At 40.1% G+C, this 18028-nt stretch overlaps 2 protein-coding genes across 2 annotated transcripts; one reads left to right on the forward strand and one right to left on the reverse strand.

The window, feature by feature from the left end:
• The first annotated feature begins 4384 nt into the window (after positions 1–4384).
• Positions 4385–6209, forward strand: LOC103400739 (AP-4 complex subunit sigma-like). Its single transcript, XM_008339396.4, has 4 exons — positions 4385–4639; positions 5564–5650; positions 5739–5807; positions 5924–6209. Exons 1-4 carry the CDS (start codon positions 4499–4501, stop codon positions 6056–6058), a joined length of 432 nt encoding a protein of 143 aa, XP_008337618.1. The 5' UTR covers positions 4385–4498; the 3' UTR covers positions 6059–6209.
• LOC103400780 (glutathione hydrolase 3) lies at positions 6205–9745 on the reverse strand. Its single transcript, XM_029093851.2, has 7 exons — positions 9443–9745; positions 8538–8878; positions 7670–8188; positions 7309–7544; positions 6958–7222; positions 6738–6875; positions 6205–6649 (listed from the first exon to the last, which is right to left on the reverse strand). The coding sequence occupies exons 1-7, from the start codon at positions 9558–9560 to the stop codon at positions 6377–6379; spliced, it is 1890 nt and encodes a 629-aa protein (XP_028949684.2). The 5' UTR covers positions 9561–9745; the 3' UTR covers positions 6205–6376.
• Positions 9746–18028: the final 8283 nt, after the last annotated feature.

The raw sequence follows: 18028 nt of genomic DNA on the forward strand, positions 1-18028 counted from the left end.
TCCCTTGGTATGTCCTTGCTTCGGCGGAAGCGTGGTTGTAAGCATGTGTCATCACCTCAGAGTAAGTTTTCCAAGTGTTGGCATTGATTATGTACTTGAAGAAACAATCATGTAGGCCTGTCGTGAAGGCCTTGAAGGCGGTCTTGTCATCTGCCTCAGCGCAGTGAGAATACTCATGGCTAAAGCGACCGGCATACTCTCGTAGTGACTCGTCCGGCTTCTGGCAAATAGTGTACAAGTCATCTGTAGAATGCAAGCGATCGGTCTGGAAGATGTGTTAAGAAATAAACAGTTTCCTCAGTTCTTCAAATGAGTCTAGTGTCTCAGGTGGAAGACGACAATACCAATTTAGAGCTCCGCCAGAGAAGGTGGAGGGGAAGATAAGACAACGTTCTTCGTCGGTGTGCATTTGATATGCCATGATGGACTCAAAGAGGTTAAGGTGTTCAATTGGGTCCTTCATTCCAGTATATAGTTGTAAACCAAGCTTTTGTTTTGTCTTCGCTTGAAGAGGGTGTCGAAGATCCTCTTTGTGAGAGGGCCAGGCCTGGGTTGGTTCCAGTCAGGTATCTTGGCCTAACGTTCGGCCTTCAACTTGTTTACTTCTTCAAGGAGATGTATGAAAAGGGGGTCTTGAGTGGAGACATGTACCATTGGAATTTTCTTTCGTAAGTCTTCATCGCCTCTTGGAAGTAGGAAAGTTTGAGCAAGGGCGTGTGGTCTTTTCTTGGACTCGCCGTACTGACTTCTAGGGCGAGTCTATTGGAATACCTCAGAGTCCCCTGTACCTTCATGTTCCTCTAGGACCTATTGTTCCTTCCCTAAATTGGCAGCGGGCCTGGGTCGTGGGAGGGGACCGAGTCTTTCAGAAACCCTTGGGTTATTGATCTTCGAGCATATGTGGAGGGGATTCTCTCGACATTGCTTTAGGAAGTCTCGGCAGTCACGATAAATGGCTTTCGATCCTTCCAACCCTTCTGCAAGGAGGTGTCTTCTTCCACTTCTCCTGCTTCGGGTCGAAGCATCTGGGTTGAGAGAAGTTTCATGTTGATCAATGTTTTGATGATTAGCTCACTCCTCATCAGGGATACCCATGTCAAAGGGAGGTGACCGTCCATGTTGGGGGGTACCCAGATGATGGTTGATGTCCACAGGGGCAACGAGCTCGCGTGTTTGAGTACGCCTAGTTTCATGGAGCATCTCAAAGAGCTTCTCATACTACTCCTGGAGAACCTCATTCTTCATTGCTATCTTGTTCTGAGCTTCTAGCTCATTGACTTTAACTTGAAGAGCAACCCTTTTTCCTTCATTCTTTCGTTGTTTCGCACTAGGTGCAAAAGGGGTGTCATTCTGTGTGTTGTGGCTTCCTTCGCTTCCCATGTTAGAGAGGGATGCCTAGTCAAAAGAAAGTGTACGAATGGTGGAAACCAGCTTGGCAAAGCTGAAGAGAGTGGGAATAAGTGTCGTTCCCACAGACGGCGCCAAATGTTGATGCACAAAATCAATGAGGACTTTGGTACAACAGAAAATGTTAAGTTTGTGACCTTCACTAGATTGCTCCAGTCACTAGTGTGAATAAGTATGTAAATGGATAGGGACAGGGAAGCAAACACAAGATGTACGTGGTTTACCCAGATTGGCTACGTCCACGGAGTAGATGAGTTCTCATTAATTGTGAAGGGTTTACACAAGTACATAGGTTCAAGCTCTCCTTTAGTGAGTACTAGTGAATGACTTAGTACAAATGACATTAGGAAATATTGTGAGAGAATGATCTCTATTTATAGAAGAGAGTTTCTAGTTTCATTCTGACATTGACACGTGTCGTGTTGTGATTGGCTTCTGATGTTGACATGTGTCGCGCTATGATTGGCTTCTGATGTCGACACGTGTCGCGCTGTGATTGGCCTTTTGGTTGGAAGGAAACTCTTCTGGGTCCTTGACGGTATAACGTTGACCAGTGCTCAGTAGTTTCGAGATTGGTCAAGTATGATACAAACACAAGTTGTTTCAATTTAGTTAGTAAGATTTTTAGAATCAATTCGATCTCTATGGGAAGATATCCGTACTTATATGTTATACTATCATTTGATTCGTATACTTACAAGCACAAAAATTTGAGACTTAATGAGCCTAATTTCGGTTATCTAATTTTTTCAACATAGACATTCTTATATACCCTTCCATGTGAGTGCGTCATATCATGCATAAAACTAGGAGGCATACGCAGACATACAGATGTTTAACAAAAAATAGAATGGGAGGGACACTAAACATACAATAAAAGAATACTAAAACGTGAGCTATGTATAGTTAAATCAGGGTCGGCCCTGAGAATTTGGGGACCCTAGGCGAGCCTTCGAAGTGGGGTCCTAGAGTTCTCTTACTCCTGACCCTTTGTACATTGACATGTGTAAAAAAAAAATCATTAAATACATGAAAAGTCTATTACATCAAATATCATTAAAAATTAATATAAAAAAAAAGATATACAAACATTACTCAAATATTACCCGTCTCACGTTTTTAGATGCAAATGCACTTATTAAGTTTACATAATCTAATTTTTCAACCAATTCAAACCGAAAGAGAAGTCCTTACATTCAATAAATGAATGAATGGCTAGATCACAGAGACAACATCATACAACTAGGGAAAATACTAGAGTGAAGAGGATAGTTATTTTTGTATACGAACCTAGGCGGATGAGGCAGATTTGAATAATTTATTATATATTATATAAACTAATTAATTTGAACATTAAATAATGTCATTTTTCAAAAAGGTGAGAGTTTTAACCTTTTAGGTACATAATAAAGATACATGTGGTGTGATATTAAAATAGGGCAATAAAACCTCATAAAAATAAACATAAAGGTGATATTTAAGAGAGAAACAAAAAAGTAAAAAGAAGATGGTGGAGACTATTTAAAAGGGAGAAGATATGCAGCTATAAAAAAAATAAAAATAAAAAGATGGTGGGACCATCTTAAGTAAAATCGTGCAATTAAAATGATGTTGGGAATATGGTTGTCTTCTTCCTCGCGCGAGGCCAACCCTGTAACAAAAGATTTCCAGATGCCAGCGTTTACATATAAGCCTGCATAGCTCCCGCCTATTTCCGTCTAGACGTGCCTAGTTTCGCCAAAAAATTGGGGGGCCTTCCGAAGTGGGGCCCTAGGCGGGCGCCTACTCCAACTACCCTCAGGGCCAGCTCTAAGTTAAATGTCTGTTTAGGGTCCCCAACTCTATTTTGATTAAAAATTTGTAACTAGTTCTATTAACGTACATTATCTATAAAATTCATATCTTTTAGTTTTCGATAAAGCATGAACTAATGATTGACATGAAGTGATTGATTAATGGATGATTTGCAGAGAATCATAGAGCAGCAGAACAAGGTTGTGATAATTGACAGAATGTGGCCCGGCTTCTATCTTCGACAAACCAGCCGAGCTTCTTGAGTGCTAAAGATGTCATCGAGGACAAGAAAGAGGAAGATCCGCCAACCCAGTTGCTGGATAAGGAAAATGGTTTAGAGGACAACTTGTTGAACAAGGAAATCAGCTATGCTTGCAATTGAGATCGCTACTGTAATGCTCCTTAATTTTAGTTTCATCTATTCAAAAGAGAGGGCGAGAATCGAAGTCTTATTGTTGTAGGTGTTCGGGGATGTAAGGCTTTTGTTTGCAGAATATTTGACTGTGATGCGGTCTACCATGAAAAAAAGTAATGGATTACCAAGACGTCATTTGGGAAGATCAAGAAGTGATATGCCACCCATTCTTTCTAGTATTATATGTCTTTAAGATAAAATAACAGAAACATGTAATTAAAATTGAGCGACTTTTAAGTATTAGAAAGTAAAGTTCGACTTTTGAGTTTTAAAAAACAAAGTGAGGTAAAAATCGAGTTTCAAGAATAATAGCTCAAATTAGCCCTTAAAAAGTTATGGTCTGTGCTTGTTCACCGCACCAGCACCAGCACCAAACACGTGTAGGAAGGTTCAGTAGCACACAACTTTAGAACTTTTTTGGGAAGATATTCGGTATCTCACTGCCGAAATATAGAAGCTATTCAAAGAGACACGTTCGGCACTCTCCACCAAACTTATAGGAAAAAGAAAATATATTTTTAATAAGAAAAGGGAAAGCTTGTGAAAAATGATTCAGCCAAACAGATCCTCGAGGCTTCGTACAAAATAAAAAGAGTAATAATATTCATACTATGTTTTTATATCATATTTTTATATTATTTTAGATAATATTTGATGTAGATAACCACGAGTAATATTAATGCAATTCATATTATGTTTTTATGCCATATTAAATAGTAAACTAAATTTAAAAATCTAATTAATTCAAATGATGTGGTTGTCTACTACAAATATCGCTTGTTATGAAAATATAGTTAAAAAACAACGGATCCACGAGGCTGCTCGAGCTGCAGAAAACCAGCGTCCGTCTGAGAAGTTGGAGAGTGAGAGAGGAGGAAGGAGATGGGGATCAGATTTATACTGATGGTGAACAAACAGGGGCAGACCCGGCTTGCCCAATACTACGAATACCTCACTCTCGAAGAACGGCGAGCTCTTGAACCTGAAATCGTCCGCAAATGCCTCGCCCGCACAGAGCAACAGGTACCTCTCTGTCTCTGTCTCTGTCTCTGTCTCTCTCTCTCTCTCTCTCTCTCTCTGCACTTCCATTTCATCGATTTCTACGCCTGATCATCGAATCTAATTATCGGAACCAGAATCTCCGATTTTCTTTTGTTTCATACGAAATTAGCAATGCCCAATTGCTCAATGCTGAGTTTTCATGCTAAATTGTTGAACTTTGGAATATCATTAGGTGACGATGGATTTTGCTTATTCATCGAAAAAAAAGTGGAACTGGGATCCGAAACTTTGTTGGGTTATTTTGGTTTTGTTTTTCTTAATTTTTACTGGGTGCGTCGAGTTATTGTTTCAGAAAATAAGGTGTTCTTCTTGTTAATTCGCTTAGATCGAACTCGAAACTCCGAGTATAAGTTTGATGATTTGAAGTTAGAATACAGATTGTGAATATCAAGCACTTGCTACATTACCCTCATTACCCTATGATCCATGTTCTGCATTAGGATTTTATGTTTAGGGGCTTTGGTGGGCAATCTCATTTGTCACGAACCCTTTTCGATGTTCATATTTTTGGGTCTTGCTGAGCTTAATTCATGTGGAAGAGTTCACTACCTGCCTTCCTACCTTGAACGAGGTCTAGTAAACGCCTAAACGGGTTGCGTTGGTCGGTTCTTAGGATGCTTACGCATAGGTGACTGGGTGGGAATGCTAATGCTACTCATGTTTAGCACCGGTAGTGGTTATTTCTTTGCTTGCATATGCATGGAATTTGGATGGGCTGTGTCATAAAGTTTTGTAGTTAAATAGCATAAGTATATCAAACTTGATCAACTTGTCGTTCTTTTTGAGTTAACTGAAGTTAGTTTTTTGTTTTCTTGTTATTAGTAGATACTATGCGAAGCCTTTATCCATGTTTATGCTGCTGATGTGTATTTGTACATGGAACAGTGTTCGTTTGTTGAGCATCGGAACTACAAAATTGTGTACAGGCGCTATGCTTCGTTGTTTTTCCTTGTTGGAGTTGACAATGATGAAGTAAGTTACTCAAAACACAAACCTGTTCTTTTGATGCCTCCAACCGTGTCTTTCAATCGTTGTTTCCCTCTTGTCATTTCCATTGCAGAATGAGCTTGCAATTTTGGAGTTCATACATCTGTTGGTTGAGACTATGGACCGCCATTTCGGCAATGTGGTAAGCTCCTCTTCCAGAAACAGAGTGCGTAGTTACCTTTTCTTAACGTCCGAGCTAAACCAACATTTTCTTGGTATTTACTTCCGACTTTTGTTTTCCTACTCTTGAATTTGCAGTGTGAACTAGACATCATGTTCCATTTGGAGAAGGCGCATTTCATGCTAGAAGAAATGGTCATGAATGGATGCATTGTTGAGACGAACAAGTCTAGCATTCTGGCGCCGATACAGCTGATGGACAAGATGAATTAGAGAGATGCCATTTTAGATGCTAGTTTGCTATGCGTTGAATCGAGTTACTCGAAGGGTTTGATTTTGTTTTTGTTTGCCTGTTGTACAACAACTGCAATGAGGATAAATACCATTATTTTTTCTTGGTTATTGAAAATTGTGATTGGTTTAATTGGAAGTTGGAACACACTATAATATTGCTGAAATTCATCCAAAAACACAAAGGGAAGGAGAACATTACTGAAATTAACCTACGCTACGCGTGATGTCTTTCTATGTACGAACAAATCTGCACAATCCGACTAAGGCCTCTCCTTCCTAATCTACAGAAACTTGCAATCATACGGCTGCAGGCTTCCCGTCCTTTCTCGGGTCACTTACAGCGGTGAGTCTACCGTGAAAAATTTCTTCGGTAGAATTCTTTCCGCTTTTCCGGCCTATGTTTGCAGGGTTTCGAAGGGTTTGAACAACGAGCTGAGTGATGGCTTCCCCTGCCTTAGCCTGCATCTTATGACCTCGCTCTAGCAAGAAGAGCTTTCTTTCATCTGAAAGCTCAATGTGATCCCCGTCTATCACAGTCATGTTCTCGTAGGAAACAATGTTCGGTATCAGCTGCACGGAATTAATAGAAAAAAAATTAAATAAACGTAGAGAGTTCATAACATCTATCATGGATATGAACTGAAGCAAGAAAGCAAACCCTGTGGTAGATCCTTGGACTTTGAACTGCATCTAAAGGGTCCATCCCCAATACAAAATGGTTCAGGAAAACCTGGGTTACTGCAGGAATTATGTTCATACCACCGCTACCGCCAAGGACCCCGGCCAACTGATTGTCCTGCAAATGCCGAAAACTTTCCTTTTACTAGCTACTATTATCTTAAGGACACGCAAAGTATGCAATGCAGCAGTTTCTGTACCTTGGTGATTATAAGTGGAGTCATGGAAGATAAAGGTCTCTTGTTCGGTTCGATAAAATTTGCTGGAGCAGGAGGGAGATGGTCGGGGGACACCTCTGTCGGAGTTGAGAAGTCATCCATCTCGTTGTTGAGAATAATTCCAGTACAAGGAGAAAGCACTCCACCTCCAAAAGGGTAATTTACGGTGCTTGTAACCGACACTGCATTTCTATCTGCGTCTACTATGCAGAAATGACTTGTTCCATGATCTCTGAGCTGACTCCACCTGGTTAATTATGAGCTGAAAAAAACTTTAGAGTAATCACTCAGAGAAAAGCTCTAATTTGAACTACAAAAGTCAGCTGATCGTGCCTGTGCAAATAGTACTCTGGAGGGAAAGTCGTGTTGTCAAATATCTTCTGCCGAATTTTCTTTGCAAAAGATGGGGAAAGCATAGCAGACGTGTATTCACTTGTATCAACAAAAGCAGGGTCGCCCAAATTCATTCGGATTGCAAACATGTGTTTCAACGCTTCAATCAGGCGGTGTAGACCAAGATCTCCGTTCGCAGCATCCGTGGTTCCATAGCTGTTGAAAATGTTCAGAACCTGTGTTTCGAAAGGCATTGCCATCGTCATCCCATTAGGATTGAAAACTAATGCTTTCATAAGCTATTGCATTTTCTGAAGAACAAAATGGTAAAAAAAAGAATTCGGAAAGAGAAACCACCCACCAAAGACAGCCCCAATGTTCCACTCGAAGGAGGAGGCATTCCGAAAACAGCGTAGCCCAACACATTCGCAGCCATTGCATCCACAACATTCACCTTGTAATTCCTCAGATCCTCCATTGTCAAGATCCCACCAGCCTCTCTCACATCCTCGACTAATTTCTCGCCAAGAGTGCCGTTATAGAATGCTTGTGGCCCAAGTTCTGCCACCGCCTCTAAGCTCCGGCCAAGTTCCACATTGTAGCATGTATCGCCTGCCTTTAACATCTTCCCATTTGGTGCAAACACTTGCCTCAAGCCAGGATCGCTTAAAATTTTATCTCCATGTGTACTTAGATATCCTCCCAGATAAGGAGCAACTATGTATCCATCTCTAGCAAGTTTTATTGCAGGTTGAAATAAAGTCCTCCAAGCAATACGCCCGTATTGCAACCAAGCTTCATGGAGACCGGCTATCTCACCCGGAACTCCCATAGACAGTGCACCTTCAGCCTTGGCTTTGGGATTGCTCGCATACATATTCTGTTTGTTTACAATGACAACGATCAGCCTAAAGGATTAGATTAGACCCATTGGCAGGACTCTTTAAGAAAACCTCACTTTATGCTAAATTTTCTTCAACTTCCATCATATCCACTGACATGGTTGATTCTTTTAGGTTTCTAGTCTCTGATGTTATACGCTTCGATTAACCCGAAATCGAACTTCTAAAGGACCATTCTAGACCATAATGGATCAACAATGTCTATAAATGCGATCAAAGTCGAAGAAAATCAAACAGAAGTGAGGTTTCATAATGCGTCCGGTCTTCCTATACAATATCTCTACGAACAAAACTAGCATTTCAGCCAAAAAGATAGAATTTTTAGACCTGTGAAGCAGCTAATGGGGCAGTTTCCCTCATGTCAAAAGCTTGGGTTTGGGAGGTTGCTGAAGATCTCACTAGCATGAAACCTCCACCTCCAATCCCACTTGCCATGGAATTAACAACACCAAGGCACAATGCAGTTGCCACTGCTGCATCAACAGCATGCCCTCCCTGCCTGAGCATCGACGCTCCAATTTCGGAACACCTGGCATCATCTGCAGCAACAACTCCATTTTCTGACTCAACAATGTCAGATTCATTGCCTCCAAATTTCCCCTCATTGTTTTTGTTTGCTCCTTCAAGTAACCAGCCCTTTGTGTCCCCTCCAAATATAAGGCCTACAACTAGAAAATTAAATGAAAAATAGAAATGGTCAATTATTAAAGCATTTATCTTTACAATGTGTGGCCAAGAATTATGCTTCTACTTTGTATAAACAAGAATCTTAAAAAAAAAAGGGTAGATTCCAATTTTCTGATTTTGTTTCTAAATAAATCACACTTTGACGTGCGTGCATAAATTTTTTATTTTTTGTAATTTTGGTGAGATCCAGTTGAATTGCTTCATAACCTTGACAAGGAAAATTATCCGGAGAAAATAAAATGTAAAACTTATAGTGGAAATTAAGCTATGAGAGACCGATCGAGTTGAAATTATGAAGATTTTGGTCTCCTCCATAGCTGCAGTCTGCAGGGTTGAGCACCACAGACTTGCCTTTTATGAACTCAATCATGTTGATCAAACAGAAAAACAGAAAATCGGGGTTCCATAATCAAAGAAAACTGAAAGTTTTTACAATATCAAAAACCAGAACACAAAGATCACACACACACACATATATATGATCAGAGATATATATATATATATAGAGAGAGAGAGAGAGAGAGAGAGAGAGAGAGAGAACTGACAGATGATGATGGCTAAAAATGTAAATAGGAGGAGCCAGAGAGGTCTGGCGGTCTTTTTGCTGTTATTGGCCAAACCATGACTGCCCAAGAGTGGAGCTTCCAAGCTCTGCTCCCCCATTATTCCTCTCTGTTGTTCTGAGACTCACCAAGGGAGAGAAGGTTAGGTGCTTTTGACAGGGAAAAGCAGTTATACTTGTTTCTTTGCGTGGCACTCTCCCTAGATATTTTCTATGAAATAATAGTTGTGGTGAGACATGACAAATGTACATTTGTCACAGAAAATAACGCATTTGTCACCGTTATAAGGAGAGGATGGTTACATACATTTATATATTTATACCAAACAAGAACATAAGGACATAAGGACATAAGGAGAGAAAGAGGAAGAAGATGGTTTGGTTTTAATCCGGAATTGACTTCTACACACCCTTATTTATTTCATTTTAAATTGAGTAGAGTAAAAGAAAATGAAGAAATAAAACATCGAAAGAGAAAAATGATGTGCATAAATCGTATCTCTTAATTTAGTTCCCATTGTGGCCCAACACAGAGTTTTGAATCTTATAGGATTTTTCTCTTTCAATCCATAAAACAAAAAATAGACATTAACCTTATATAGGCTTTAGAGTTTAGATACGGCAGGGAAAGGATCGTCTTGGAATCTTTTCCACCAAATCCTTCAAATCAACAAATCTGGACCTTTGAAATTTGATCTAATGGCTAAAATCAATGAGCTCTTTTAAAAGTTATAATAACTTTAACCGTTAGATCAAAGTTCAGGAGCTCGAATTTGATAATTGAGTGAATTTAGTGGAAGGGATCCGGAGATGATCCCCTACCATACCTGCGACAGACAAAGAAACAAAATAGAAGGTTTAGATCCGTCTGCACTGGGTTTTTATCAAGTGTTGGACTCGTCATCTGAAGTCAAACTTTTTTTTTTTTTTTTTAATTTATAGGTAAGAAACAACATTATTAAACCGCATAACAAAAATCTTGGTTTTATTGTAAGCCTATTTGATTGAACGATCTAGAGTTTAGAGAGATATGGGGCCGGCAATATTGAGGAAGAAGAGCGAGTGATTTAATTGTGAAATGTCCTTGATTCACCCCCATTATGCCTTTATTTATAGTAGTAGGATAGGTAAAAAAAATTCCCTTTAGAATTACAACATTTAATAGGTAATCTACTCCTAATAGGAATATAAGATACATTCTCATATCTACTAGGATTTACACAATCACATTCATATTCTAAATGTGACTGCAACACTCCCCTTGAGTGTGTAAATACTTAACAAACCATCGCATCAAATCTTCAGCAGATAAGGTAGAATAGTTGATGAAGTCATCGGCACAACAGGTGATCGTGAGTCTCAAATTTAAGTGAAGTATGCATTTGTAGTAAAACTCACAAAACCTCGCTATGGTAAAACCCAAGGCATGGGGAAAACCCATAGACTAAGGAGAAAAGTGAGAAGTATGCATAATGTCTTTAAACAAACGTCAAACAAGACGAAAGTAGTGAACTTAACGGAGTATGATCATCCTATGATGGGTGCCTCATTAAAACCTCGTTAGGTAGCAAAAACCCAGTGGGAAAATGCTTCTAATCGTAGGAAAAAATAGTGTATTAAGATCATGTGAGTATGCTTCTAGATACTCCCCTTGAGTTAGACATAACTTCTAAATAAAAGAACTACAAGCGATTCAACTCAGATAATTTACGCATACCGATTCCTTGGACGAGCTTCTGAAAAGTAGACTTGGGCAATGACTTAGTGAAAAGATCGGCCAGGTTGTCCTGGGAACAGATTTGTTTGACTTCAATGCTCTGATACTGCTGTTGCTGGTATGAGTAAAAGAATTTCGGCGCTATATGCTTGGTATTGTCTCCCTTGATGTATCCCTTCTTTAACTACTCGATACATGTTGCATTGTCTTCAAAGATTGTCGTAAGAAGGTCAACGACTGATGTAAGACCATTAGTACTTCGAATGTGTCCCATAATTTCTCTCAGCCAAAAACACTCACGCGATACTTCAAGTAGGGTAAGAATCTCAGCATGGTTTAACAAAGTCGCAACTAGTGTTTGCTTGGTAGACCTCCAAGATATAGTGGTGTCTCCAACGGTAAAGACATAACCCGTTTGAGAATGTGCCCTGTGTGGGTCAGACAAATATCCAGCATATGCATAACCAACAAGGCGAAAATCAATCCGAAGACCATAGGGGGCGGCAACACTCGAAGATTTGTGGGTATAGAACAAGTCCCAATCCGTTGTACCCTTAAGGTAGCGGAAAATGTCTTTAACACCATTCTAGTACTTGTGTGTGGGCGCATTGATGTATCTTGCCAAAAGATTCACAGCAAATGAGATGTCGGGTTTAGTGCATTGAGTCAAGTACAATAAAGCTCCAATTGCACTTAGGTAAGGAACTTCGGGTTCCAAAATGTAACGCCCCGCCCCGAATTATTTGCTTTATTTCAGGAAATAATAATATTAGTAATAGGCCCAAACTAAACTCTTGTTTAGTTTGCTACTATTTCTTTTATTATTTCTTCTAAATCTCCAAACGATTTAATTCCTATAAAATTAACCATGTTTTTAATTACTGTAACAATCAATTAAGTTATCAACTTAATTCCCCAAAGTCTTCTATCAAGCAACCTCTAATTCAAAGATTAATTATCAAATATTTAATCTTACTAGCTTAGTTAACTATCTACAATTACAATCTCTACTTAAGTTTCATTAAGTTTCCATAATTATAATTCCATACCAAATGTACGACATCCTACAATTACAATCTCTACTTAAGTTTCACTAAGTTTCCATAATTATCATTCCATACCAAATGTACGACATCACCTTTATATTTTTTAACGCCATTTCCCTTTATGGACCAATTTCCATTTTAACAACCTTTAATCTCGAATTTATTTAACTTTACATATTTTATGGTTGCATCTAACGTCTCGTTAGATTGCCTATGTACCCTAAACAGGAATCAAGTCATTCGTAGTTCACAAATTCCAATTCAATTAAACTTTGATATTTCTACACATAACTAACAATCACCATCTAGCTTCAAACAAGGGTATTACACCAAGTGCTTACTAAATTTGATTTCAGAACATCAAAATTAGCTTAAAAATACTGCGTCGGCCCACTGGCCACGCGCCACCGCCGGTGGTGGTCAGCCACCCCAAATTGTTGGAAAATATCAATTATTTCCTAATATTACCAAATTTTACAGGAATGTAGATCTCAATGAGTGGAGCAAGTTTCATACCTGTGGCCAAGTCCCATTTGGCTGGGAAACATCTCAAATTGGCCACGAACTGCCGAAAACCCTCGTTTTTGGGTGTTCTTAATTCGACTCTAAAACAACTCCGACGCCCCAACCAATGCGTGGGCTTTGTTCCAGGCCTTAAGGGGAGTCTAATGGTGGTAGTAATTGGATGGAAACATTTCAAAATTTGGGGAATCTCGAGCAAGAGCCGCCGCACCCACCGGTGCGATTTTCCTAATTTCAAGGCCAAGTGTCTTACTTTTGGGGTGTAACAGGAAGAGGGAACGATTGGGTTCAAAGTAAGGATTAATTTGGCACCCTTCCCGTCATCAAAGGTGGCCGGAATTGGAAGATCTGGCCGGGTCGAGTCATGAATACAACCGGGTCGAAGGGTTCCCTCCTTCTCCCCTCTCTCATTTCCTCTCATTATTCTCTCCCCCTATTGGCCCCCATCATCTGATTCCTTCCATCTCCTCTCCTTTCTATTCTTTTCTTTTAATCACAGTCGTCCATCATTTGTTTTTTCCTTTCATCATAGCCACACACGTGGCACAACTCATTGCTCCAGATTTTCTGGAGCATTCTAAATGGAAATAAAATTACCAGAATATTCCTAACTTTAAACGTTAATAACTTCTTCGTTATAACTCCGTTTCACAAACAGTTTGAGCCTAAGCGTTCATGAGATCGAGTTCTATTCAAAAATATAAATTGTGACTTCGAAAGGTCTATCGATTTTAAATAATTAATTCCCAAACTTCAAATTTCATAACCAGTTTAATTTAAAACTAAACTCAAATGAATTAATATAATTTCTCCAAAAATGACATAAATCTCAATAATACAAACCCATAAATTATAATAATTTCTGGAAACAAAACTTTAAAAGTTCTCGATTAAATTCTTCATAACCATAAATCGATTTATTTTCAATTTTCCCCCATATTCATAATTATGAATATATAATTCATATATTTAAATTTTCAGGGTATTACATTCATCCCCCGTTAAAATTAATCTCGTCCCCAAGATTTCAACTGTCGTGTTACGAGAAGGAACTAGAACTATTTCCACCATTTCTTTTATGGTGAATACAATTAAAATCTCCGTTTACAATTTTATTCAAGTTGAAAATAAATAATTCAACGAAGAATTCATCGTGATTCTCATAACCACATTATCGCCTAGAGGAGTGGATCATGTAAGCCTTATATGTATATTCCTATCTTTACCTAGCACGAGGCTTTTTGGGAGCTCACTGGCTTTAGGTTCCATAGAAACTCTGAATTTAAGCGAGTTCGTGCGGGGAGCAATCCCAGGATGGGTGACCCACTAGGAAGTTCTTGTGTGAGTTCCTAGAAACAAAATCGTAAGGGCGTGGTTGAAGCCCAAAGCGGACAATATCGTGCTACGGTGGAGTCGAGCCCGGGATGTGGTGGGGGCCCGGGCTGAGATGTGACAATATTGTATCAGAGCTAATCCCTGGCCGGAAGTGTGCTGACGAGGACGTCGGGCCCCTAAGGGGGGTGGATTGTAACATTCCACATCGCCCAAAGGAGTGGATCTTGTAAGCCTTATATGTATATTCTCATCTCTACCTAGCACGATACCTTTTGGGAGCTCACTGGCTTCGGGTTCCATAGGAACTCCGAAGTTAAGCGAGTTCGCGTGAGAGCAATTCCAGGATGGGTGACCCACTGGGAAGTTCTCGTGTTAGTTCCTAGAAACAAAACCGTGAGGGCGTGGTTGGGGCCCAAAACGGACAATATCGTGCTACAGTGGAGTCGAGCCCGGGATGTGGTGGGGGCTCGGGCCGGGATGTGACACAAAATCTCTTCCTCATCCTCCTTTGGACGGAATGGATCTCATTTAGTATCTAGAGTCCGAACGACTATGGGTGTACTTGAAGGTTTCGTTTTATCCTCATTAAAATGACACAACACATTTTGGGTGTAGTTCGATTGATGTACTAGGATTCCATCCGAACAATGCTCGATCTCTAGGCCAAAACAGTATCGAGTTTTCCCAAGATCCTTCATCTCAAATTCCGATTTTAAGTGTGCAGTACTTTCCTCAAGCTCTGCGGGAGTCCCAATGAGGTTCATGTCATCGACATAAACTGCAACGATTGCAAATCCGGAATATGACTTCTTTATGAACACGCATGGGCATAATTTTTTGTAGGCATAATTTTTTGTTCACATAACCCTAACTTGTCAAATATTCACTCAGACTGTTATACTACATCCGCCCGAATTTCAATCCATAAAGTGACCTCCTCAACCTAATTAAGAGCGTGTTCAGTGGTCTAGAACTATTTGAACTAGTTAATGGAAGTCCCTTCTGGAACTTTCATGTAAATTCTAGTATCTAGATCCCTATAGAGATACGTGGTTACCACGTCCATTATTTCATTCTTCTCATTATGCTTTGTATCGCACTATTTCATTCTTCTCATTACGCTTTCTCACAAAAACTCACTTGTAGCCAACAGGCTTCACGCGTGGTGGTGTAGGAACGATAGGTCCAAATACCTTATGTTTCAAGAATGAATCGAGTTCGACCTGGATTGCTTGTTTCTAGTTTGACCAATCGGTTCTACATCGGCATTCATCGACGAAACGTGGTTCAATGTCATCACTAAACATGATGTCAGTAGCTATTGAGTACGTAAATGTATTGTCGACGATCATCTTATTCCTATTCCAAACCTCATCCAATATTGCATAGTGGACCGAAATCTTGCGATTCTCTTCGGGAAGCTGGCATGTTTCGTCTGAAGGATCACAGTAATCTAGAATAACTTCATGCATTGGAACGGATGAGTGGGCGATGATCGGATTCAAACTAGGGTCACTAGTTGGTGCCATTTTCCTCTTCCGGGGTTGTGAATCCTTTGAACCAAAGGGTCTGCCACGCTTCAGGGTCGGAACAGATGATTGGCTAGCCGCCAATGTACCTTGCCGCGTGGAGGGTGCGGCATCCCCACCTTCGGGGATTGTCCGGCCTTCCCAGGTGGGTTGTTGACATACACGGGGTACATATATCCTTACATGTGTGTTTACAGCAGGTATATGTGATCTTGTCAACTTTACTAGATCATTAAAAGCATACGGCATGCTTTGAGCAATGCTCTGAAGATTTATAATTCGTCGCACCTCAGTTTCAGACTGGGCAGTGCAGGGTTCTAAATGAGACATAGTGGGAGCGTACCACGACAATTCGCGGTGTTCTATAGGAATATTAGCATGCTTATTTTCCCCTAACGACCGGAAGACTGTCTCATCAAAGTGACAATTCGCAAAATATGCGGTAAAAAGATCTTATATCAAAGGTTCTAAGTAGCGAACAATTGATGGTGAATCATAACCGACATAGATTCCCATTTTTCTCTGATGACCCATTTTGGTACTTAGCGGCGGCGCTATTAGCACATAAATGGCGCACCCAAACACCAGTAAATGCAAGACGTAAGGCTCGTATCCAGCGACCAACTGTAACGATGAATGTGGTTGGGTAGCGGTGGGCCTCAGGCGAACCCACATAACTGCGTGCAATATTGCATAGCCCCAGGCAGATACCGGCAGTTTGCTTCTCATAACCAAAGTCCGAGCGATCAATTGAATGTGCTTTATGAAAGCTTCTACCAAGCCGTTTTGGGTGTGAACATGAGGTACATGATGTTCCATATCAATCCCTACTGACATGCAATAATGGTTAAAAGTCTGTGACGTAAACTCTCCAGTGTTATCCAGTCGAATCGACTTAATTGGATAATCAGGGTGGTGAGCCCTTAGCTTAATGATTTGAGCTAGGAGTTTAGCAAATGCAGCGTTGTGTGTGGACAACAAGCAAACATGTGACCATCTTGTCGATGCATCAACCAACACCATAAAGTATCTAAATGGTCCGCATGTTGGTTGGATAGGTCCACAAATGTCCCATTGAATCCTCTAAAGAAACTTAGGGGGGTCGTGAATAATATTTGTATATGAAGGTCGAGTATTCGACTTCCTTAAAGAACATGCTTTGCATGGCGGGAGTCTAACATAGGGATGTAACTTATGCCCATGTGAAGATTTGAGGATACGGCGCATCATGTCACGTCTAGGATGTCCCAAACGGTCATGCCAAAGTAACAAAGTGTCCTGTAACTCATGCATAGGGTCGGCCACACTGTGTGGGCTTCTATGTCGTGAATGGTTGTGATGTACAGCCCACTCAGCAGATGTTTCAACTTCTCGTGACTACGCTTCTAGCCATATTTGTATGAAGTGATACAAAGAAATTCAGAACCATTATCTTCAGTGGTTTCAATATGATATTGATTATCTCGAATATCTCTAAAACTCAGCAACGTTCTTCCGGAACGTGGAGAATAGAGTGCCTCCTTAATGGTCAAGATTTATCATTGAACAACATGATACATGTCTTTCCATATCCTTCAATCAGGTTGGATGAGCCTGAGAGAGTTGTCAAATGAGCTTTCTTGGGTATTAAGTTAGTAAAATAGTGTCGTTCACACAAGATGGTGTGCGTGGTTGCACTATCTGCCAGACAACTAACTTCTCCACTAGACATACCTAGAAATAAATTGATTGAATTGATCACATGCATAAATATAAGTCCATTCATTCAATTAAGGAATTTGAGAAAATAATATCCATTCAAATAACAATCCATAATTCAAAACAAACCAAAACCAAACAAATTATTCCAAATACTTAGAAAATTTGTTCAAAATTAAACCATAAACCTAGAAAAATAGGGGGGTAGGGCCTGCCACTAGGGGTAAACACCCTAAAAACATGGCTAATTTATTCATTCATAGGCCCTGACGCCTTCTAAAATCTGATATCTCCATTGATGTAGTTGCATCTTCCGGATGATCCACATGTGCAAAGTTAGACTTATGACGGGAATGATAATTGGCAATAGCCTCAAGGGAAACTCGGCATACGTATGACCAATGATCTTTTGATCCACAGCGATATCACATGTCCTGTTCAGTAGAAGCGACGAGAGCTTTGCCCTTATTCTTGAAGTTTGGGGCCATAGGGGCGAATGATGTACGCTGATGGGTCGCATTTCTTCCCTTAGGTGCGGCACTCTGTTAACCTTAAGCCCGTGGTTAGGCATGCCATCCATTTCCACGACCATGACGATTTTTTCGTCGTTTATGGCTGCTAGAATTGGTTGCATGTGCTTCAGGCGCGGCGTTCAAGCCAGTGGGTTGAGTTTGATGATTCTTCATCAAAAGTTGGTTTTGCTTTTTAGCAAGAAGTAAAAC

This window comes from Malus domestica, chromosome 15, assembly GCF_042453785.1.
Source record: "Malus domestica chromosome 15, GDT2T_hap1".
Taxonomy (NCBI): domain Eukaryota; kingdom Viridiplantae; phylum Streptophyta; class Magnoliopsida; order Rosales; family Rosaceae; genus Malus; species Malus domestica.

What these genes read in the sequence shown, in the direction of transcription:
- LOC103400739 (XM_008339396.4), top strand. Translation starts at nt 4,499, where the DNA reads ATGGGGATCAGATTTATACTGATGGTGAACAAACAGGGGCAGACCCGG. An exon ending in TCGCCCGCACAGAGCAACAG is followed by an intron (nt 4,640 to 5,563) that starts GTACCTCTCTGT and finishes TACATGGAACAG; the next exon opens with TGTTCGTTTGTTGAGCATCG. An exon ending in TTGGAGTTGACAATGATGAA is followed by an intron (nt 5,651 to 5,738) that starts GTAAGTTACTCA and finishes TTTCCATTGCAG; the next exon opens with AATGAGCTTGCAATTTTGGA.
- LOC103400780 (XM_029093851.2), bottom strand. Translation starts at nt 9,560, where the DNA reads ATGGGGGAGCAGAGCTTGGAAGCTCCACTCTTGGGCAGTCATGGTTTG. An exon ending in GAACATTGGGGCTGTCTTTG is followed by an intron (nt 7,545 to 7,669) that starts GTGGGTGGTTTC and finishes TTCGAAACACAG; the next exon opens with GTTCTGAACATTTTCAACAG. An exon ending in GTCCAAGGATCTACCACAGG is followed by an intron (nt 6,650 to 6,737) that starts GTTTGCTTTCTT and finishes AATTCCGTGCAG; the next exon opens with CTGATACCGAACATTGTTTC.